Here is a 25,100-nt window from a genome sequence, read left to right on the forward strand (position 1 = left end):
TAGATGATATGCTTGTGGATCATGAAGGAGATGGTACAAAAAAAAAAGATCCAGCAGTTAGGATGGTTGATGAGAATAGTAAGTATCAAACACTGACTACTCTAAAAACTGGTCCAAGAAAGATGTGTGCTGCGTGAAGATGTAAAGCCACCATTAAGGTTGCAGTGTGCCTTGGGTATTCGGGTGAAATGCTGGATAAAATGTTGACTCTTCCATGCCTCACTGCATGGACAGCACAGTACTAGTTTTCTTACTTGTACAATGAGGATTAAAAAAAGTTATAACAGGACTCTGAGGCACAGGCCTGTGATGCTTTTCAGGAGGTTGAGATAGAAAGAGTCTAAGTGCAAGACTTATCTGCACTACAGAGTGGGTTCGATACCAGCATGGACAATTTAGCAAGATAACTGTTTCAAAAGAAAAGGTAAATAGGGAGCTGGCAATGTACTCTCAGTGGTAGAGCACCTACCTAGAATTCACCATGGAGGGGCTAGAAGCAGGAACATGTCTCTGCACTAGAGTCTTTGCAAGCTGACAACTCTTTTTCTGGATAAAGCCTAAGAAACACTCATAAATTTACAGGCTTTGGTTACTCGAAGATGTCTATCCCAGGGTCGCCGGTGTACTATTAGAGGCCACAGGACACTGATTTTTCAAATGTGTAATTCCGTAAGGACTAGGGAATAGGGCTGTTACTATAACAGAAAAATTCCAAAATATCATCAGTTTAACACAGAAACTTTTTTCTTGCTCCTTCCTGTAGCCACTTTCTTTTTATTTATTTATTTACTTACCTACTTATTCTATAGCCTGACCACAGTGTCTTCACCTTCTTAAATTCTATTATTAAAGACTTACTCTTCAGGTTATGGTGCTATAAAGAGGTGATAAAATGTTGGAGAGGTGGAGCCAAGTAGGAGGCCCGGTAGGACATGGTCTTGTAAGGAGTTATGGAACCCCAGTCTCATATCTGGGTCAGGTCTCCCCAAGAACACACCTAAATTCACGTGGGGGAAACTTGGTGTCCACATATCTCCTCTGCACAGATTTACTGGAGTATTTGTTTACTGAGTGCATGATTGTTAAGTGATCTTAAGTTCAAGGTTCTGTATTATGAATAAGGAAGGCAGCTATAAGTCAAATCTTGCACTCCCAGTGAAAAAGCTTACACTGAATGGGACTATAGATCATAGGCAATCCTTTCAAATTGGGGAGTTTTTTCCAAGACATGCAGAATAAAGCATGGTAAAGACTATTGATGCAGGTAGTGAGCAGTTTGTCATGAGTAAAGAACAGGAACTACAGACAGTGAGAGAGGAATGGCATTCAGGGTGGGATAAAGGACATGAGAATAAAACAAATGACAAGCAAGATCATGGGGTAAGGTCAAAGAGATGCTCATCAGAGAGTGAGAACACACAGGTCAGTAGGGCCTGGATTATGGAGGATTGTAACCCAGTTAAGAAGATTAGGCCATCTGCTGAGTTGCTTCACAGATGGCTAATAGTATTCATTATGTTTGGGTTCTTACTAACAGCTCTGAAGGATAACCTTAATTCCATGCAAAGGGGCCATCTGTCCTTTCCATCTCTACAACCTACCACGTACTTAGTGCATCCTATAGTTGAGGAAACACTTTGGTGATGATGGTACTGATAATGCTGCTGATGATGGTGGTGCTGACAATATGACAGTGATGATCATGACAGTGGTAGTTGATGTTCGTTAAGCAGCACCCATGCTTCATATATACTTTATGTTGTTTCAAGATTTAAATGTATTTAAACTTCACAATATCTCTGAGAACCACAGGTGGGAAATACCATGTTCCTTAAGAATCCACAACCACACCAACGCATTAGTGAAGTTCAAAAGTAGAAGTCTAGTTTTCATTCTTACTAATCTGTCCCTCATGGTCCAGAACAAGGGATGAGACAATTCTTCAAACACCTTGAAGATGGATTTCGTGTTACCCAACCATACTAGCAGAGGACTAACTGTTATAATGATACATTGCTTCATGTTCAAGTTCATTTAACACATCATGGTACAAATTGCATTTTAAAAAAGCATTTGCTGGTAGACAGAGGACAAGGTTCTTCTGCTTCATCTCTATCCTGTCCAGGGACTCAGAACTCTATCTCAGAGTTTTAAAATGTTGTCCCTTTTTGAAATTTAGGTCCCAATGACTCTTCACTTTGGAGAGCATGCCTGTGCATCCTGGGACATACAGGGGTGGCAGATGTTAGAACCAGAAATCTCCACCAGTTGTAACAATCAAAAAAATGTCTGAAAGTTTTGTATAAAATCAGTACTAGTAAGGAATACAGTTTCTTCTCCTTCACCAAGCACGTTGATGTCACCTTGGCAGGTGACAGAGGATGCTGGACAGTGGTTTCCTTGAGAATTGTTTTGAGCTAGAAGACATCAATCACCATTTCCACTACAGTGTGTATTGGAGAAGAAAGGAGGAGTGGAGGGATTACCTATCAGTTTATTTTACTTGTGGAATCCGTCATTGTCACTAAAGGAGGGAGCAAAGTAGGAAAATAAGGATATCAGAAAAAGGCAGGAATGGAGGCTGAGAACCTGGATTAGCAGGCAGGAAAGTTTAGCTAGCATTCCATCTTTACTCCAGACAGGGCACTAACTTTACATTTCTCCTTGGGTGGTATGAAAATGTGAATATTGGCTAGAACAGCACTCTGGGATGTAAAACCAGTACTAAGTACCTAGTATCGAGTAGTGAAAAAAATAAAGTAACACCCAACACTTTGGTTCTAATTTGCATTTTAGCTCTTTTTACGATTTTAGGGTTGGAAAGAGACTTGTTTTTGGAGGGGTTCTCAGGCCCAAGGAGAGGTCCCCAGATTCTTCCCTGGGCAGCAGGGGAGAGGGTGCCTGAACTGGCCTTGGCCCATAACCATACTGATGAATATTTTGCATATCACCATAGAACCTTCATCAGGCGATGGATGGAGATAGAGACAGAGACACATGGGAACACTGGACTTAACTCCCTAGGTCCAAATGAGAAGCAGAAGGAAGGAAAACATGAGCAAGATAGGCAGGACCAGAGGGAACCTTCATCCGACGATGGATGGCGATACAGATGGAGACCCACATTGGAGCACCGGACTGAGCCCCCCCCCCCCAAGGTCCAAATGAGGAGCAGAAGGAGGAAGAACATGAAAAAGGAAATCAGGACCACGAGGGGTGCATTCGCCCACTGATACAAGGGGACTGATCGAATGAGAGCTCACGAAGGCCAGCTGGACTGGGACTGAACGAGCATGTGATCAAACCTTATTCTCTGAATGTGGCTGACATGGGGGCTGACTGAGAAGCCATTGACAATGGCACTGGGTCTTGTTTCGTCTGCATATACTGGTTGTTTGGGATCCTAGTCTGTTTGGATGCTCACCTTCCTAGGCCTGGAGGGAGGGGGGAGGAACTTGAACTTCCCACAGGGCAGGAAATCCTGACTGCTCTTTGGATTGGAGAGGGAGGAGGAGAGGGAGTGGGGGGAGGAGAGGGAGTTGGGGGAATGGGAGGGTATGGGGAGGAGGGGAGGAAGTGGAAATTTTTATAAACAAATAAATAAAAAATAAATAAATAAAAAGTCTGCTTAGCTTTCTTTCCTCTTGTATTCTCTAAACTTGGTTATTCTGTCAGTTGTTGATCTGTGACTAATCACCACTCTGGGGTCTACAGACATACTCAATAAAACATGAAATTCTCATTTTCATACAGAACAAACATATCAAGGTATCCTATTTCCCAAACTTAACAACTCAGATATCACCCTTCTCTCTATTTGCCACATCTAGCTACCACCAAAAACTACTACTTACTTGGAATTTTCTTTAATTCTGATCCCCTTTAGCTCACTTTAATAAAGTCATTATTTCTTTGATATAAAAAAAGTAAGCAGTACCCTCTGTGCAGAGGGAATGCAAATAGAAAGTGCTATGAAAAGCCTGCTGTAACATTTCACTAGATACTACTGCTCAAATTGTTTCTAAGCTATGTCCTGGCCTCCTTTTTACTAAAAGGGGAGATTATGAAATTAGATAGTAGAGATGTACCCTCATTAAATTGAAGCTTTCCCTTTTCATAATCAGAAGGATTCAAAAGACCATTGGAAAAGGATTTATTTTTTTCTCCGTCTGTGATGTTTTAAAATGACTCATTGTGTATCCCTATTTATTTTTCTAACATGGTCTTGTCTTACACTAAAATGATTTTTGTAACATTGGTGGTGCCTATTCTTCTCTCTTATAAAAGGTGTCAGGAATGGCATACTTTGTTTACTTTGGTTGTGCCTGAAACATCCTAGTGAATCTTAGTTGACAATTTGATGCAATCTAGAGTCACCTGAGAAAGGAACCTCATCTGAGGAATTACCTAGACCAGATCGGCCTTTGGGCATATCTGTGGAGGAAGATCTTGATTGTAAGAGAGCCCAGCCCACTGTGGGCAGTGCCATCCCTATGTAGGTGGTCCTGGATTATATAAGGTTATCCTGACAAATACGGTAAAATAAAGGATATCTATCTGTTAAAATCCACAGACCCAGAAAAACTAAGTAATAAGAAGGGCTCAAGTGGGAGGGCACCCAGTTCTCCATGGAAAGTAAAAATAGAAGAGATTTTGTGAATGGACTGAGGGTGGGTGGGGATGAGAATATGAGCAATCAGGTAGGGTGGAGAGGAAGAGTAATGAGAGACTACTGGAAAGAGGGAGTGCATATGTGCCTCAGGTAAAACTCTGGCACAAGGGAATCTCCCAGGAATCTACAAAGATGATCCCAGTTAAGACTCCTAGCAATAGCAAATATTAACTGGCCATCTCCTGTGACCAGGAGGGGAACATGGAAAGGGCATGCAGGACCCTGAACAGAATCCTCACTTTGGATGGGCTTACTGAAGTCATAAAGCAGTGGTGTTTCTATGAGAAGACCTGCCGCCGCCGCCAGTGGGAGAGCTATGAAACATGGCGGAGGATCTACAACATGGAAATGGCTCGAAAGATTAACTTCTTGATGAGGAAGAACCGGGCAGATCCATGGCTAGGCTGCTAAGGCCTGTGGATAGAAGGCCCACATTAGTTCTGTGTCTGACTGTTCTTACCAGACCCAATCTCTGTTACCTTTCTCTACAATAAACTCAATCAGGGATCCAGTCTGTTTGGATACTCACCTTCCTGGACCTGGAGGGAGCAGGGAGGAACTTGAACTACCCACAGGGCAGGAAACCCGGACTGCTTTTAGGGATGGAGAGGGAAGAGGAGAGGTAGTGGGGGGAGTGGGAGGGTGTTGGGAGGGGGGGCGAAAATGGAAACTTTTATATTTTAATAAACAATAAATAAATAAATAAATAAACTCAATCACGCATGAACAAGAAAAAAATAAATGAATAATAAATAAACAAACAAACAAATAAATAATGACCAGTTGGGTGTAAAAGAGATACTAGAGTCAAAGTAGTGAGGTCTTGAACATTTAGAAAGGAAAGTAGAGGTGCTTGCAGCTGGCGTGAGATCATCAAACTGGCCAAATAAGAGAAAGAGTAGAGATGGGAGGGAAGACAGTGTCACAGGTTGTCTGGCTCCCAGGAAGCACTTTGCCTAGGGAACATTCAGAAGGCCCTGCTGCCCTTCATGTTCTCTAACAGTGCTCATTGTCACAGACCAAAATGCACTAATAGTGTTTATGGTTACAGACCAAGCTAAAGACGGCTCCAAAAGAGTTTCCACCTGCCTCAGACCACCCAGCGTACAAGCAGCTAAATAAGATGTAACCAAAAAAAACTGCAACTACACCTTGGTGACTGCCATTGTGCTAACTTCATAGACCACAAAGGGAAATGTTCAGCATCCTTAGCCATCAGGAAAATGTAAATCAAAATGACTCCGAGATTCCATCTTATTATGCCTGTTAGAATGACTAAGATCAAAAACACAAATGACAGCTTATGCTGGAGATGATGTGGAGCAAGGGATGCTGGTAGGAGTGCAAATTTGCACAGTCACTTTCAAAATCAATTGGGAATCAATCTACCTCTAGACCCAGCTATACCACTCTTAGGCATATACCCAAAGGATGTTTAATCATACCACCAGGACAATTTCTCAATTATGTTCATAGCAGTTTAATCCATAAAAGCCAGAACCTGGAAAAAACCTAGATATTACTGTAAATGGATAAAGAAAATGAGGTACATTTACATAATAAAGACTTCCTGTTGGCTTAAACCTATCTGAGCAATCTTCTCTGGTGAATACACCCACAATATTAAGGTTTTTCTTTCCTTCTTGGTCTGTGTTCCTTTATCGCGCTATCCTCACTCACTGTGGTGGTTTAAATAAGAATGGTCCCCATAAGCTAATATGTTTGAATACTTAGTTATCAGGGAGTAGCAATATTCGAAAGAATTAGGTGTGACCTTGGAGGAAATGCGCCAGTGGGGGTGGGCTTTAAGGGTTCAAAAAGCCCATTCCAAACCAAGAGTTTCTTTCTTCCAGCTGTCTGTGGATCTAAATGTAGAACTCTCAGAAACTTCTCAAGCACCATGTCTGCCTTCATGCCACCATGCTCTTCACTATGATCACAATGGACTAAACCTCTGAAACCGTAAAGTAGCACCAATTAAATGCTTTCTTTTATAAGAGCGGCCATGGTGTCTCCTCACAGCAGTAGAACACTCAGACCTTCACCAAGCCTATGAGCCTTGATTCGAGCTGAGCAGTCTACCCCCATCTCCCCACACCTCCCTCACTTTGCTACATCCCCTTCTGTTAAAGGCTGAAGTGTCCTCGTGATAGCAAGGGAATCGGGCTGGGCAGATCCCTCTTAAGAAAGGAACTTGGTCCAATTGTAGAGTCCTGGCCGCAGTCATCAGTGGTCAACTTAAGTTAGAAGCAGCCTCAGCTCCAAAGTGGCCTCTTACCCACATAGGTTCATGCCCTTCCCAGTCGACAGACTAGGAGAGAATGAGACCAGATTTCAGGATTCTGCTATTTTAATTCAGGTGAGACAACTCCATAGGGCTGTGTCAAAAGCTTGGCCCTGCCTCTTTCCCTTTCCTTCACAGGGAAATGACCCCCCCCTCGTCAGTTCATGCTTACCCTCATACAGAGGAAAAGCCTGGAAAACCCAAACTGAGACATACCATCTTCAATGAGGCCCGCATTTCTTGCCATTCTAATTAAGCTATTCTTTATCTTTCCTAAATCTCATCAGTGTGTTGTTGCTGTTGTTACATTTTTATCTTTAAAAATACATCTTAATCTTTGATAGCTTCAAACGTTTATTCAATGTGTAATGATCATATGCATCTACCACTACCTCCCACCGGTTCTCCTTAGGGACCCCACCCCATTCCCTTCTCAACTTCATGTCCACTTCTTATTATAATTAAGAACCTCTGAGTCTAATTAATGCTGCCCATGCCTCAGTGGTTTTACCTAGCAGTGAACACTAAATTTTATAATACTGATCTGCTAGTGGCATGACAGTTATAGGGGTAGCCAACTGTTTACTGGTTGACTATGAAGCCTAAATCATGGGAGAAAATTCATGCCAGCGCACTGTAAACCTGGTTAAAAGCCTGTGGTCAGGGAAACCATAGGTCCTAGAAGGAAACCTACTTTTGCTATACAAAATGGTCATGCTGTCAAACTACATTCTAAATATTTCTAGATGTAAGTAGATTTTTTTCTTTTTCCAAAGCTATTTTTTACTTTGGTCAGAGAAACTGCTTCATGCTGTGGGTAGTGGTTAGTACAGACACTCCTAACTGGCCAAAGTGCTGAGTATAACTAACTCTAGTGCTCTGCTGTGGCTAAGTCATCTGTATTAAAATCCCACCAAAGCTCAGGGAATATAACGGAAGAGAGGGGCTGAAAAGAAATGGAAGAGTTGATGGATGGGGAGGAAAGCTGTGAAATGCTGGTTCTGGACACAGCAAGGCTATGGACTTCATTAATTCATAGTAGCAATGGTTACCTGCACAAGATCAAGTCAGTCAAAATTCCAGCACAGATGAAGGCAGGGTCCCTGAGGCCCCACTCCTATTAGAAGAGTCATCGGCTGTTTCAAATGGGATAATCACTCTCTTTGGGAACACTGCCACTGGCAGGCTGCACATGTCCCAGTAGATATGCTCATCCTGTTTTCTCACTTCACCTCCCTCCAGATTATCATCCAAAGAAAGCCATGACCAGACCTTCACTCTTCATGTTTATGTCTATGGATGTTTTGCCTGCACACATGTATGTGCACCACATGCATTTAGTCCTCACAGAAGCCCAAGAGGGAGTCAGATACCCTGGAATTGACATTACAGATGGTTAGAAGCCACCATGTGTGTGTTATGAATCAAACCCGGGTCCTCTGGAAGAACAGTACTCTAAACTGCAGAGCCACCTTTTGAGACTCATAGTTGAAAATGTTAAAAATCCTCATTTTGAATTTCCTGAGTTTTAGTATACTTTACTCTGGATTGAAATGTTTCAATTCAGATAAAACTACCACATAAATATCAAAAGAAAAGTGTTAAAAATATATTCAAATGGTCCCCAGACAGTGATATAAACAGAGCAATGACAAGCAAGAGGATGGAACACATATTATTATTCTCCTTTTACTTTATTTCAGTCATATAAATTGAGGCTATTGGGTCAGAGATCAGATGACATATTCTATAGGTTTACCTAAAGAACATCAAAGCAAAAAAAAAAGCTTGGAAGAAGGCATGACACGAATTCTTTATCTTGAATGATAAAGAGGCTGAAGTGTCCAGATCCATGTATGCGAGAGATGGAGTCCATGAACCACCTAAGTAAAGTAGAGAGTCACCTGGAGCAGCCCAGGGCACATCAGCACAGGGGCAGAGGGCTTCTGGAAATGGCATTGCAGTCACCTGGCTGACTAGGGATTTGAAAAATCCTGTCTTCTTTCCACCCACTTCACCTCCCTCGAGATATTTTGCAGGGGATTAATTCCCTCCAGAGATCAGCTTGCTCTAAACCTTGATAATCCAGATTAGTGGTTTAGCTCAGTTCTCCCTGGGTTATCTCACGCTAGAGCAGGGACGTGGGTATTTACAGGGAAGCGACAGGCTGTGCTTCTGGGAAACTCAACCTTGAAGGCCTCCTCCAAGCTAAGACTTATCAGGCTCCTCCTCACAGCCCTGTGACTAGTGGGACACTCTCTCGCCAAGAAAAAGAAATGAGGTTGTTGTTAGAGGAGCCAGGCAGAAAGTAGGTTGTGTGTGGAACTTTTTGAAAGATTTTCTTTTCTTCCTTCAGACTGTGAAAAAGTTCCCCACACCATCTTTTCCCAAGGGAGACACAGAAGGAAAATCTGTGGGAAACAGAGAATTAGGGAAAGATATCATGGCCCCTGGAATGTTTGATGACAACTGATCATAGTACCATTCATAAGTACCATTCATATTTATATACACATTCTACTTCTACATGTGCTTGTTCGCATGTCTCTTCTCCCAAGTAGCAAAGCAACTGTTTGCAGCCATCCCCACATCGTGGCAAGTCCACAGCCACCCTGCACCCTGCACCCTCCACCCTGCACCCTGCACCCTCCACCCTGCACCCTCCACCCTGTACCCTGCACCCTCCACCCTGCACCCTGAACCCTCCACCCTGAACCCTGAACCCTCCACCCTCCATCCTCCACCCTCCACCCTGCACCCTGCACCCTCCACCGTGCACCCTCCACCCTGCACCCTGAACCCTCCACCCTTCACCCTGAACCCTCCACCCTCCATCCTCCACCCTCCACCCTCCACCCTGCACCCTGTACCCTCCACCCTCCACCTTCCATCCTCCATCCTTCACCTAAGGACTCCTGGGAATTCAGACCTCTACATGCTCCATGACAAGGCAGCATGTATCTGCAGCTTCTTACCTCTTCAACGAGACATCATCTTCACAAACTCTGAAAAAGAAAATTTCCTGTGACATTCCTCTTAGGGAAAGCAACTCGTTTCACATCTTTTTCCCTTGAAAATAGGTCCCTCAGTGAACCTAGAGCTCACTAATTATTGTTGTTGTTGTTGTTGTTGTTGTTTTAATGCGTATTGGTGTTTTGCCTACATGAGTGCCTGTGCACCACATGTATACAGTGCCCAGTGAGAACAAAAGATCTCACTGGAACTGGAGTTGGGAACTGACATGGGTTCTGGGTCCTCTGGAAGAGCAACTAACACTCTGAACCACTGCGCCATCTCTCCAGACCTATCTCACCAATTCTTTGGTAAGCTGCAGGCCAGGAACTGCAGTGAACCTCTGATCACCACCTCTATCCTCCACCAGTTACAGGCATGAGCCCATGCCTGAATATTTTCTCACATGGGTGCTAGGTATCCAAACTCAGGTATCCTCAAGGCAAATGCTCTTATTCACCGAGCTCTACCTCTAACCTTTGTTCTATCTTTCAGTCCTCCTGATGCCATCTCACAGAAAAGAAATAGAGGCTAGTAAGGGACACTGGCCTGCCTGTGATCAGGTGGATAGTGAATAGAAGGCCCTGAATGAACAGATTGCCCATTACTTTGTCTAGATGTAATGTCAGATGAATTTGCTGGCTCCAATACATCTTGAGGTCATTTTATCCTTCCTTTGCTTATAGTTGGCCTAAAGATCTGACTGATAGCCTCACCTCCACCTCCTTCCCATTTTCTGATGCACAAGGTCCATCTGTGACTGGTAAGATTCAGCAGGTACCTAACAAATTTATTAAGTTTCCATTTGGGGACTTGTAGAGCAGACATGACTTTTAAAAGACCCCTCTCAATGGCTGGGGAGCTGGATCTGTGAGTAAGAGTGCTTGTTACAAAAGCTTGAGGAGCTCAGTTTGAATCCCTGGTACTCACATTAAAAATTCCAGTGTGCACCTATAACCACAGGGCTGTAGGAGGTGGTAAGAGGAGGACTGCTGGGGCTTGCAAGTTACCAGCCTAGCTTCAGGTTCAGAGAGAGCCTCTCTCTAGAGGGAATACAGTGGAGAGTGACAGAGCTGGACACCCAATGCCCTCCTCTGATCTCTGTGAGTGTGTGTGCACACACATATGGTACATTGACCTCACACACAAGCACCAGCAAAAGGAAGGGGTGGGTGGGAGATCCTCAACTGTCCTGCAGCCTGGAAACAAACACAAGGTAAGTTCCACAGAAAAGAGAAAAACTGTCTAGAAGGCTCACAGTCAGGTTTAATATACTCAGGCAAGGGTAAGGGAAGATTCTTAGCAACTGGTATTGGCATGTGTCCTTGAGGGATGCGGAAGTCTTAGAAGTGCAACAAGTGGGCAGGACGTGAGATACAAAGGAAGAGAAGTTGAAGGATGTGCAACAGCAAACACATTTCCCCCAGGGCACACCAATTCACAGCATGGTTGAAGAAGACAGGACTGGGTGGCCTGAAGAGGCATGACTTGGAGAACAGACTACACATGGTGGCCCCATGCCTGAAGGCAATAACTAGATGCTGAGTACTTTAAACCAGAGAATATCACAATTTAAACTTGATGTAGCCAACCTATGCTTCCCTCAGCTATGAACCCATAATATACTAAGTTTATAGTCATCAACTTGACACAATCTAGAGTTATCTGGGATGAGGAAACCTCAACTGAAGAACTGCCACAATCAGATTCACCTGTGGACATATCTGTGGGTATTGTTTGGTGGCCAACTGGTGCAGCAGGTTCCAGTCCACTGTGGGCAACACCATTCCCTGGGTAAGTGGTTTCTGCATGAGAAAGCTATCTGAGCAAAGACCAGTGAGTGACCTGTTTTATCACATCAACAGAAATGAAACTAGAACATACCTTCAAATGCAAACTTGGAGAAGTACAGGGAATAATGATTTGGAGAACACGTGGGGAAGGAACAGATGTAGATTCCTGGATTTCTGTCCAGTACATTACCTTCAAAGTCAACAGTGCCATCTCCATTGATGTCAGCCTCCTGTACCACCTCAGAAATTTCCCGAGGTGTGAGCTTCTCCCCCAGCAACCTCTGCATGGCCTGCTGTAGCTCTGCCAGTGTGATCTCCCCATCTCCATTGGTATCAAACTAAACAGAAGCAATGGGGCTAGATCAGTTTCAGTTGTGACTACAGCCTCAGGGAAGGTCACTACTGGAAGGGGTTCCAGGGCACTCACTAGAGGTCAGGAGCCAAGCTAAGTACTAAGGACATGTCGTCAACTTGAATGTTGGTGCCTCAAGGATAGGATAGGACTTCTTTTAAATTTGCATCTATATTATTTTTAATATCTTTGTTGGGATGTAGCTGATATACAAAGAGCTATGTATGTACAAAGCACACAACTGGATGAGTTTAGACATATACATGGATTCATGGAATCATCACAACCACTGTGACAGATATCCATCACAGTCAGGAGCTTCCTGGTTCTTCTTAGCTTTTGTTTGTTTTTCATGTCTTTAAACAAATTATTACATTTGTTAGTTATTTGTTTGTGTGTGGGTACATGTGTGGGCACATGCATGCCATGGTACACCTATGAAGGTCAGAGGATAATTTGCAGGAGTTTTTTCTCTCCTTCCACTATGTGAGTCCTGGGGATTGAACTCAGATCATCAGGTTTGGCAGTGCCTTTACCCACTGAGCTATCTTACTTACCCTATGTTTTTATTATTATCAATTATCAACATATTTTATGTTATTATGACTATATTATTATAAATATTTGGTAGAATATTTTATTTATTCTTGACAATTCTATTCATCCATTAAAATTTTTTTAATTATGACATTAGCAAGAAGATATATAATACTAGAAACAATTGTGTTAACAAAATAAGCCAGATGCAAAAAGACAAAAATCAGATGTTCTCTCTCATACAAGCAACATAGATTTAAATTTGAGTATGTATGTACATGCATGTGTATGTCATGATACTAGAATGCAGACAATGAGAGGAGAAGAATTTTTAAGGAAGGAGAAAAGAGGGAAGCAAATAACAGAATACATGTGACATGATAGTCAAAGAAGGACCAAGGCCTTGCACACACTAAAACAGTGTTCTACTGCAAAACCACACTCCCAGTTCCTCACTGTGGGGTCCTAGGAGGGTGCTTTGCCACTGAGCCACTCCTCAACCCCTGGATGGGGGACTCTAGGCAGATGTTCTACCACTGAGCCATGCCACTAGATCCTGGAGACCTTTTCTGTTTCTTGTTATGGTCAGCAGTTAGACTTGCCTCCCTTCCACAAACATTCTTGTCCTACAGCCTCTGTAATATAAGTTTCCTTCCCCAGAATGACGCTGTCCTTCTGGACATAACAAACTTATAGATTCTTCCTTCCTATTGCAGGAACTAAGAGTAACTAAATAGTCAGAAGCTTCCTGGTTCTTCTTAGCTTTTGTTTGTTTTCCATGTCTTCAAACAAATTATTTCATTTGTTAGTTGTTTGTGGGTGGGTACGTGTGTAGGCATATGCATGCCATGGTGCACCTGTGAAGGTCAGAGGATAATTTGCTTCAGAATTTACCTTGGGACCATGGGGTATTTATTGGATATCATTTGCAATCCTAGATCCTTGGTTTCTTCATATGTATGATGGGAATAAGTGTGTGCTTACTCCTAATATTGTATATAAGGGTTGTATAAGATGAATGAATATTGCCAAATGTTTGGAATATATGCTTCTCCTTCCCTTTGTATCTAATCTCAACTAGTTGATTTTAGTGGGCACTGTCCATGATATGGACTAATAAAACTATCCCCTTGAGGTCTCCCGCACCCCTCTCAGCATTATGGAGTTATTAACTCACCTCCTTGAAGGCATCTCTCATCTCCTGGACACCAATCATCCCTGCTGTCTCTGCAAGCAGTTTGGGGGTCATCAGCTCCACAAAGTCTTCAAAGTCTACACGGCCACCAACTGAGGAAGAAAGAGCATGGTTAGCAAGGATTCCATAGGCTCTGAGCTTCTATTCCTGCACTTTTCCATTTAAGTCAGAATAGGTCAGCTGCCATCTTCCTGCATGCTAAAGGTTTTCTTTGAGTCTCTTCTTCTTCTATTATGATATGGAATTCAATCTTGTTAACTCACATCCATGCCTAGGAGTCAATGTAATTGTGGATTCAATCACAGAATCAACTTAGGTTTCCATTTAACGATGCATTGCTGAACAGTGATACTCAGTAACACTGGATCCAAGTCCAGATGTGTATTCAATATCCATCAAGCTACTCTACTGATAATAACCTACATAAGGTAAGGGCTCATTGGGGAGTATGACTTTTCCAACAGTGGCATACTTTCTACAACATGATGAATAAGTAAGCCATGATCATATCTCTACTTGATAGACAGGGAAACTGAAAACCAAGAATATTCCAGAAATATTCCACTATTCAAAATGGCCACAAGGAGTAAATAATAAAAGACAGACTCATGGGCCAGGGAGATGGCTTATCAGGTAAAAAGCATTTGCTGTCCAGTTTGATGACATTGAGTTTGATTCCCCAGGACTCACATGGTGAAAGGAGAGCACTGATTCTAGCAAATCGTCCTCTGACTACCACACAGACACTGTAGTATTCACATGCACCCCCTCTTCCACCAACACACAAAATATATAAATGCAATTTGAAATTTTTAAGTGGGAAGCTGGGCAAGCTCCTGCAGAGGACCTGAGTTTATTTTTCAGAACCCACACGGTAGTAACTCGTTTCAGGGAATCTGATGCCCTCTTCAAGCTTCTGCAGGTGCCAGGCACATACTTGGTGCACAAACTTAAATATAGGCAAAACATTCGTAGACATGATATTTTTAATCTTTAACATTTTTAGAATGTTAAAATGTGCAACTAGTATCTAGATTCATCTTGAAAATCCTCTCTAACCACTTCAAACGCAGCACAGTCAAAGCTGCTGTCTGGCAGGCAGCTCTTTCCTCTTAACCACCTTCCTATTTAAAGTGCTACTCTCAACCTGAACACCTTTCTCACTCCTACCCTGTCCCAACTCTGGGCGTGTCCCCGACCCCAGCCCTCACGGTTCATGCGGATTTGTTGGCCCAACTCAGTCAACTCCATCTCCGTAGGCATGTAACCCATCGTCCTCATGAGATTGCCCAAATCCTTGTAAGAGATGAACCCATCTCGGTCCTTGTCAAATTCAAGAAATGCTTCCCGGAGCTCTAAAAATGAAGAAAGAAGAGCGAGTTGTAGAGCAACCTGAAACAGTCAGTGGAGAAGACCGGTATCTCTTGACATTATCAGTAAGACACAACTAGAGATTAAATGTATTCTACGAAGAAACTTCAGATACAGAATACAGTTTCTTCACAGAATACATTTAATCTAATAAATGACTCATTTTTGAAAAAGCAGGGGTTTATAAAATGTGCTAGTGAGGTAACCTCTGAGAGCACTGAAGTCCTCAGAGTCTTGAGTGAAGTTGCAAGGGATCTCAAAACCAACCAAAAGGGGGAAAAAAACGCAACGTTTTTTTAAATCACTCTAAAACATCATTTCTGAGTTTCTCAGACCCATGCAAATGAGACAGATACCCCATTGATACTCGGGAAACAGAGCCTAAACTGACCAAGAATGAGCTGTGCAAATTACATTTAGCAGGGAGAGGGAGGAAAGGAATATTCACATGAAAGAATTAACACAAAAATGCAGGAAAGGGGAGATGTAGATGGCTAACATGGAAGGACATTTGAGCAAGGAGTTACCATCAATCTCATCCTGTCCCAGTGGCCTCTCCTGAAAGGAACACAAAAAGAAGAGATTGGAGAAGTTCCACTTCCCCAAACAAGCCCATTGTTCTATAAAGCTTTCTAGTCCTTCACACTCTTCCTCTAACTTTCTTCTTTCTTCTTCCTCCTTTCATCTCCACCTCCCATCCCCGGCTCTTCTCTGATGAGCCTTTTCTCCCATCCCCTCCCCTTTCCTGTCTCCCATCCTTGCATCTTAATCTCTGTCTGTCCTAAACATAAAAGAGTTGGAACCTCTTCTCTAGATGAAAAAAATATGTCTCATCTACTGTGTTCAGAGGGATGTCTGTGTCAAGCTCTTTCATTGTATTTAAACCTCAGAACCATGTCAGTGAAGTAAACTCAAATATTCTCATCTTACCCATGAGAAGCTGAAAAACAGAGAGATTAATGAGCCTACCAATGGTCACACAGTTTATAAATAAAATATCCCCCTCCAAGGGAGAGATAAATCAGTTAGTCCTGCTTTCCTTTTATTTGTTTGACTATTTATTTAATCATTTTGAAATGCAAGCACTTTCCAAGTACTTGTGAGGTATCAGAGGACAATTTGAGGCAGTTAGTTCTTTCCTTTCTCCATCCTAGGGATAGAACTCAGGTCTTTGAACTTAGCAACAGGTGTGTTTACCTGCTGAGCATTCTCACTGGCCTTAATTGAACTATTCTATTATTTTTTTATTTATTTACTGAGACAGTCTCATGTAGCCCAGACTAGCAGCCAAAAATGACTCTGAACTTTAGATCCTCATACCTTCATCTCCCAGGCACTGTGGTTACAGGAACTTCCTACCACACCCCCTTTTTATGGAGCTTGGAACTGAACCCAGGGCCTCATACGTGCAAGATAAACTCTACCAGCTAAGATACATACTCAGTCACTTCATCCTTCTAAAAAATGAATTTTTGTTAACAAAGAAACAGGTTTACACTGTGATGTTGTCATGCATCTGTCTCACCGACCTTTGCTGTCTTTGGCACCACACCACCTCTAGCACATGTTCCTTTCTTTCCAGTCCCATTTCTCCCCTGAAGTAACACCCTCTTCTGCTTTTATGACACACATACTCCTTTGAGATCACTCAGAGATCAGACACAGGTCTCCTGACTCCCATGCCCAATTCTTTCTGCTACATCCCACTGACTCCAGCACCTCCATCCTCATTCCCAGGAACCATCCCCTTGTGTGAGACCTGTGTTCAGCGTGGTTCATGAATATTCAGTATCAGTCTCACATCTGGGAATTGCTGCTCACTGTTCTCTACCTGAGGGTAAGCTTGGTTAACAGGCATAGTGCCTGGGAATTTACTCCTTATCAACCTTATAATTGGAGACCTCCTCACTTTGGATTCTTCTTCTTTTCTTCCCATGAAAGCTCTTACCTTCCCTCAGCTCTCTTCCCTCTCCCTTCCCCTATCTTCCCTTCACTTCCTTTCTCCTGTTTTCTCTTCCCTGCCCTGTCTTGCCCCACCTTGACCCATGTCCCCTCCCCTTCTCTTCCCTTCCATCTTCTCCCCTCCCTTTCTACCTTCTCCTTTCTTTTCTTCCTCCTTCTGGTGATTTTAAATAAAGAATATGTTCCTCCGAATCAAACAGGACTAAATACGTGGAGCACTGAACTGAGCTCCCAAAGTGCAGTCAAAGAGAGCGAGGAGCAAAGGGGTTAAGACCATGATGGAGAAACCCACTGAAACAGTTTACCTGAGCTAATGGGAGCTCACCAATTCTGGTCTGACAGTGGGTGAACCAGCGTAGGACAGATTAGATCCTCTGAATGTGGGTGACAATTGTATGGCTGAGGTAGACTGTGGGGCCACTGGCAGTGAGATCAGGATTTATCCCTACTATTTGTACCAGTTTTTGGAATCCATTCTCTTTGGAGGGATACTTTACTCACCCTGATATAGTGGGGAGGGCCTTGGTATTGCCTTAAAGCATGGTATTAGACTTTGCTGACTTCCCATGGGAAGCCTTACCCTTTCTGTGGATAGGGGTAGGGAGAGGGGAAGGTAGAGGGAGCCAGAAGAGGGAGGGAGTGGGAACTGGGATTGGTATGTAAAACGAGAAAAGGTAGTTTTTTTAATAAATAAATTTTAAAATTAAAGAAATTTAAGTAAATAAATAAACAGATAGATCCATAAATTGTGCCGCTGATTAACTGTATAGACTTGAAGCAAAATACTTCATGATTTAGTAGTCTCAATTTGCTCCCTTGTAAAACAGGAATGAAATCATACCCAACCTCATGTGTTATTCTGAGGACTGAATGCCACCAAGCCTTTTGCACAGGACTAGGCACACAGCAAGACTCAATAAGCAGTAGTTATTTTTAAAACCATCATCAGCATCATCAGCAACATCACTATACTCATCATCATCAGAAGCAGCACCACCACCATGCTATCACCATTGTCATCACCATCATCACTACCATCACCATCAACATTGTCATCACCACCACCAGCAGCAGCACCATTATCATCACTGTATGATTTATAAAACAATGATGTTATCAAGAAAGGCTCCCTCCAATCCCTTTTACATTCCTCTCACTCCACCATCCTGCTTTGCTCCTAACGTCTGATTGCTGATCCTTGTGCTCGTACAGTGCTACTTGAACTCAGTTCATGCTCTCTCCACCTGCTTCCATCGTTGCTCAGCATTTGCACACCAGTTTTTCCCATGCCCCAGATTCCTTTGCTCTTCCTGTCACCTCACCCGCTGCTTCTCAGCAATGCCTTTCCTCAAGAAGATGCAGGCAGGGCCCATGGGAAACTGCATGGGGGCAGGTAGAGTTCACCAAGCTCTGATGTCAAGATGGCCCCTCCTTCCTCCTCCCCTGCAGCAGGAAGCCCAGTTCCTGATTGCTTCAATCCTTTGCCAACTCTTCTTGCCCTTCTTGGGCTCTCCTCAGTTCCTGTGACAGATCTGTGACAGCTCATGGGAAATCTCTAATCAGACAGTAGAGGGATAGGAGCTCTTCCTACCTCCCCATCTGGCTGGAGTGAGATGGGAGGGGAAAGCCAGTGTGGGCCTCTGAAACTCTTTTATCCCCAGAATGGAATTAGACAGTACATTTTGAAATGGGGATTAAAGTCAAGCCTCTACTCATTTGCTGTTCCAACAAGCATTTTGAACATTCAGCTAAGCCTGACCTTTGGTGAGTGAAAGTTGGAAAGGATGAATGTGGTAGTTCATAAGTCAGTCATATGCTCAAAGGAGCAGGATGCAAGATCCCGTGATACCGGGTCATATAGGCCTTAAAGGAACATATTGTTGCTGTGCTAAATAGGTTGAAAAACTGCCTTCTAAATATTTAGTGCTACAAATGACTTTGACTAGAAAAACCTTGGCAGTTGTTAATGCAGAGACAAGAGCTGGTCAGAGTACTGAGAATAAATGTCTGCTGAGTGTCCAGCTCTAACTGGGACATTGCTACCAACCCCTTCCTGAAAGCTCAGGAAACATTGTGCAGTGGGGATGAAAAAAGTAAGCACCAAAGGATGTAGGAAAGTACTGAGAAATATTGTCTTCTGGATGCGGCATGTTCATTGCACTGATGCACTTACTGCACCTATGGTTACTTGCAACAGATCAGTTAGCCATGGATTTTCAGAGAGAGGTATCATGCAGTGTGGATACACTCAATAAATATTGTATACATGTGAGAAATTGCCAGCCAAAGACTATATAAAAATAAAAAGGAACCACTTGATATGAGGTATTGTGTGATCCTAAGAAAACATGAATACATGTCTATTCTTCCTAAGATAAGGCACAAGCAGTCAACCAAAGAAAGGATTTCACCAAGCCTGACTCAGTGAACCAATGAGTTTATTGGGGTTTCCTACAGGGATATAAATGGTGAATTATCACCCAGATGCAGCTGCATCACACAAAAGTCCATCTCAGCATGGGTAATGATTTATGAATGCCACATACTGGAAAATCCCTACACAATTTGTATACACTTCCACTGAAGAGTACTCTCTGGTGGTTTGAAAGAAAATAGCCCCCAAAGGGAATGGCACCATTAGGAGTTGTGGCCATGTTTGAGTAGGTATGGTCTTATTGCAGGAAGTGTGTCACTGTGGAAGCAGGTTTTGTGGTCTCACATATGCTCAAGTCATGTCCAAAGAGACTGACCATTTCCTGCTGCCTGCAAGTTGGTGGACTCTCAGCTACTTCTCCAGCACCATGACTGCTAGCATGCTACCATGCCCCACCATGATGATAATGGACTGAACCTCTAAATTGTAAGCAAGCCAACACAATTAAATGTTTCCTTTATAAGAGTTGCCATGGTCATAGTGTCTCTTCACAGAAATAGAAACATTGACTAAGACAAAAGTTGGTACCAGGGACTAGGATATTGCTGTGATAGAACTGTTTTTGTTTGGAGGAATTTGAACTTTGGTACTTTGGGTTAGAAAAGTAGTAGAATGCTTTAAGTGCTGATTAGAGGGCCATACCAGTAGAAGCAAGACAATGGTGCTGAATGTGATTTGATGAGCTGGGGATGGGGCGGGGGCTGGCTCAAGAGGTTTCAGAGGAAAAGAATATCCATATATGGCCTAGAGATCATTCTTGTGATATTTTGGTGAAGAAAGCAGCTGCTTTTTGCCCCTGTCCAAACAGTGTATGGACAAACAGTGTATGAAGCTAAAGTGAAATGAATTAGTTCCATTGGCAGAGGAAATCTCAAAATGGTCTAGAATAGACTCTGTCAATGTGGTTACTAGTATTCATGCTTATAAAGATGTGTAATTGTGTAATGGAAAGGAACAAGCTGAGAGAAAAGGGAGAACCATGAAGTGGAATGGAGCTAAGTTCTGTGTTCAAGGAGATAAACAGATTAAGAAATGGAATAAAGGGAATGGTGACCTAGGGCAAGAGGTCACCTAGCTAAATTTCCGACCTGTGAAAAGGAATTAAAGAAACAATTAGACCAGGATGTGATAATGTATACCTTTAATCCCAGCACTCCAGAGAGAAGAATATCAGATGTCCGCCTCTGGCTGGCATCAGCAAGCCCATAAATAGGTACATGTTACCATGCACACATATGAACACATTTTTTTTTTGCCTGACGCAGCATCCATCACTTTTATGATTTTCCTGAATTTGATCATAGGCAACGATCAAAACTACAAAAGCAACTACTCATACCCTTCAAAAGGTCAAGGTCACAGAGTGAAGGGAAGATTGAGAACCTCACTGACCTTGGTGGAGGCCAAGATGCTGACAGTGCAGCACAGGACTCTGAGCCCAGACCCTTTTACCCCAGATGTCAGTATTGTGACAAGTGATAATTCACTAGTCATTTTTGGTATTCCTTGCCTCATGTGTACATTCTAGCAACCTCTCCCTTCATAGTCTCATTGCCTGGTACCTCCTTAATCAGAATTTGCACTTGGCATTGTCCCTTTGGAAGATCTGACAGGATGTTTTGAGGATATGGCAATCAACTTGCTAAGGTGTAAACTGGAAAACAATAAAAGAAGTCCTGGGTGAAGGGAAAGTGGTTCAGTCATTAGAGACAATCCACCCTGCAACTGGAAAAGGCTAAATTCATTCTTAAGGTGTCTCTGTGACTTCTTTCCACAGACCCACAAGAACCCATATCTGTGTCACAATAATATCATTTTAATTTGTTCACATCTGCAAACTCTGAATTTCCTTTTAATGTCATATCTACAAGCACATGAGGTATGGCATCGACTTTTGGGGAGAAATAAACAATTCAACTCATAGCAGTTTTTAACATTTAATGAGCCATGAGCCATCAAGAAAAGTGAAGTCACATTGTTTTCAGGAAAATGGACAAACCTGGAGCCCATCACGTTAAGCAAAATAACACAGCCTCAAAAAGACAAGTATAATGGTTTCCCTCCTAAGTGTAATAGCTATCTCACTATCTGCCTAGTATCTTTCTTCTGTCATCTATTTATCATCTATCTTAACCATCTACCTTGTATCTATCTGCTAATTATCTTATCTATATACCTTGTATCTACCATCTATCTATCACCTATCTACCTATTTTACTTATCTTTCTCTATGTATTACATATGTTGTAAAAGTAGAAGGGGGACAATTTGGTGGAAAGAAAGGAGTCTAAAGAAATGAAGGACAAGAAAGAAATTAGGAGAGAAAAAAGACAAACATGGCATGTCTTCTTTTATATGCAAAATTTAGGTTAAAACATATATTTATGTACACATACCTATGACACAAGAGCAGGAGGGGAGTATTTGGAGGGAGGAAGAAGACACACATGAGAAAAAAGTGGGGCCAAATGGAGGTAATGAGGAACAAGTATTAACAAAGTACAATTACCTATGTCTATAAAAAGCCATGGTGAACCCAATTTTCTTATATGCCATCTAAAAGTAACAAATTTTTAATTAAAAGAAACAAACATTGGCTTGGGGAAAAAAATAATGAGTACTGCCTCTTGAAAATTTTGCCTTTACCAGAGCTGGTCTTAGGGTCTTAGGACTTCATTAATGAGCCTCCCAGGACACAGACACAATTATCTACTCCACAGATGATGAAAGTGAGGCTCACATGTGAAAGGACTTGCCTGTGCTCTTACAATGAGTAAACTGTGGGACCAAGACCCAAATCAGATACAGAGTCATCAAGCTTGACCTCGGACTTACAGGTGGGAGGGAGACAGAAAGGAGAAGAGGCAGGCAAACAGAAAGGAGGCCTGAGGCAGCAAATAAAACAGTCAAGGAAGGTATCCATCTAAAACAAACTGAAGGGAAGATGTTGAGGAAGAAAAATATAGAAAGCAAGTCACACGGCATGTCAGGGAATGAAGAATAAAGGATACATCACGGGTGACACAGAATACAGCAGGGTGCTAAGGGACTAAGAAATGCATCATCAATCTGTGGTGTGGGAGAACTGTCTGTATTCTGTCAATCATGTTTTAAATAAAACGCTTATTGGCCAGGCAGGAGGTGTAGGCGGGAAAGCCAGACAGGAAGTGGAAATGATGCAAGGAGAGCAGGAGAATTCTGGGAAGGAGGAAGCTGATTCCTCCCACTCCTGCCCAGATCACCGAAGCAGCAGGATGTGAGCTGCCCCACTGAAAAAGGTACTGAGCCACATGGCTAAAATAGATCAGAAAAATGGGTTAATCAAGATGTGAAAGTTAGCCAGTAAGAAGCCTGACCTAACGAGCCAATCAGCATTATAACTTATAGAGATTTCAATGTGATTTTTCTCTGAGACTAAAGAGCTGGGGGGCCGGACAGGACAAAAACACAAACAAGCAGGCCCCTCATGTTACAAATCTGTTAGTCAAGCAGAAAGCATTTACAGAGTTTCTTGGCTCTGCAGAGATGGGCTATGATTTCAGTTGAGATCTCTCCTTTTACAGAGGCAAGCAATCTGACCGAAGTGTAAAATGAGCAGTTATGGATGAAGGAAGGAAACTTTTAAACAGCTTTGGTCTCAACCACTACATCCATTTTAGCCACATGGATGTTGGACATTGTGGCTCTGATGATCAAGGAGTCATGTTCCAGCTTCAGGGTCCCCTGAGGGATCTGAAGTTCATACTTGGCTACCTTTAGCTCTGGAGACCCATTTCCCTGAATGATGTCATCAAAAACACTCTCCAGGTCTCTAGAGACTGGCTCAGTTATGATGGCTAAGGCAAACTTAATTCTGTGAAGAGCGTAGTTGAAGGGAATAGAGAACAGTAAGGCCAGGTGGACACGTGGGCCCTGGTAGACCAGCATGCCCACAGTGCCCTGGAAGCTCGAGCTCTTCTTCACAAAGGAACAGTTGACGGTGGACTCTGGAGACAGCACAGGTGGTGGGTCCACTAGTACATGCCCACTCTGTAAGTAGTGCCTAGGAAAGAGAAATCACAGGTCACTATTGCTCTAAGAAGATGGCCTTGCTTGTTGGAGAACAGAACCTCTGCTATATACCATGCATGGTTCAAAGAAATTTATTTTCTCATTTATTTTTATCTTATTGCACAAGAATACCTACATTTTAATCTCAGCTCCACTGCCTAAGGGTTCTTCTCTCCCATCACCTATGTTTACTGTGTAAGTATTAGTTTATCTAATGATGTCAGTCTAGGAACAACTGTTCAGATCCAGAAAAGGAGTTAATGACTTAGTCTACATCAAATATTAGATTTCTCAGAATCCACATCATATTTCATTCTACGTTTTCTGTTTCTTCACATTGAGCCATCACTAAGGGCTTTCCTCCCACTTATTCAACAGGTTAAAGTCATTCTACTCCAGATTCTATGCATGTGGTTCCCACAGACATCGTAATCGGCACTCTTTCCCTGTGCTTTGCAACCCTGATTCACCCATGCACCACTTAAGGGCTTCATATCAAGAAAACCAAGATCACTGCCTATGACTATAGGCAGCTGGGAGAAACTACATTCGTCTCTGCCACATGACATGGTGCCCACACTGGGGAGGGAGTATCCCACCATCAAGCCTTCCACGTAAATGAAACCCACGCGAGGACAAAAGGGCAGCAGGTTCTCAAAAGATAAAACCATTCTGGACTAGAATGCTGTACTCGCATACTCCGAGTAGCTGTGCTTACTTGCACAAGATCAGTCCACAGCCCCAAATGGGTTGGTGAGGGGCACAGTATCTCACACCCTGCATGAAGAGCTACTTACAAATTTAATAGCTTCTGGTGGAGAGAAAGTCTACTTTCTTTAAATAGACTCTTATGTCATCCCAGTAAGTCTACAGTCTGAGCTCCGGTGGATGACCTAACACCCACATATATGTGGGTAGCACCAGATGAACTCAGTGGGTTAATAAAAAAAAAATGGACATGAAGTCTGGAAGGGAACCTGGGGGCATCTGGGAAGAATTGTAGGGGATTTGGGGGAGTAAATGTGATTGAAAGCTATATATATATATATATATATATATATACATATACATATATATATATATATACACACACACACACACACACACACACACACACATATATATATATATATATAGGAGAACAGAACCTCTGGAGGCCTCTATAGACCATGCATGGTTCAAAGAAATTTATTTTCTCATTTATTTTATCTTATTGCACAAGAATACCTACATTTTAATCTCAGTGTGTATGTGTGTGTGTATACATACATAGATATAGATATATAGATATAGATATAGATATAGATATAGATATATAATTCTCAAAGAAAAAGTAAAAAAAAAATACTACATTTTTAAAAGATTGATGGCTTGACAGTTAAGAGCATTTTCCACTCTTTCAGAGGACCCAGGTTCAATTCCCAGCACCCACACGGCA

At 42.5% G+C, this 25,100-nt stretch overlaps 2 protein-coding genes across 6 annotated transcripts in view; both read right to left on the reverse strand.

The window, feature by feature from the left end:
• Positions 1-8,631: 8,631 nt before the first annotated feature.
• Positions 8,632-20,625, reverse strand: Cabp5 (calcium binding protein 5). The gene is made up of 7 exons (XM_048427791.3): positions 18,501-20,625; positions 15,744-15,774; positions 15,057-15,200; positions 13,828-13,937; positions 11,952-12,099; positions 9,932-9,961; positions 8,632-9,367 (listed from the first exon to the last, which is right to left on the reverse strand). The coding sequence occupies exons 1-6, from the start codon at positions 18,561-18,563 to the stop codon at positions 9,936-9,938; spliced, it is 522 nt and encodes a 173-aa protein (XP_048283748.1). The 5' UTR covers positions 18,564-20,625; the 3' UTR covers positions 8,632-9,367; positions 9,932-9,935.
• Positions 20,626-20,736: 111 nt separating this feature from the next.
• The window catches only part of Pla2g4c (phospholipase A2 group IVC), a 46,763-nt gene continuing 42,399 nt past the window's right edge, over positions 20,737-25,100 (reverse strand). For all 5 annotated transcript variants that reach the window (XM_048427775.3, XM_087908944.1, XM_085691938.2 and 2 more), the window contains one exon: positions 20,737-23,654. In XM_048427775.3, the coding sequence (XP_048283732.3) occupies positions 23,234-23,654 (421 nt within the window). In that variant the 3' untranslated portion in view covers positions 20,737-23,233. The remainder of the gene's footprint in view (positions 23,655-25,100) is intronic.

This window comes from Myodes glareolus, chromosome 1, assembly GCF_982192425.1.
Source record: "Myodes glareolus chromosome 1, mMyoGla1.1, whole genome shotgun sequence".
Lineage (NCBI taxonomy): Eukaryota > Metazoa > Chordata > Mammalia > Rodentia > Cricetidae > Myodes > Myodes glareolus.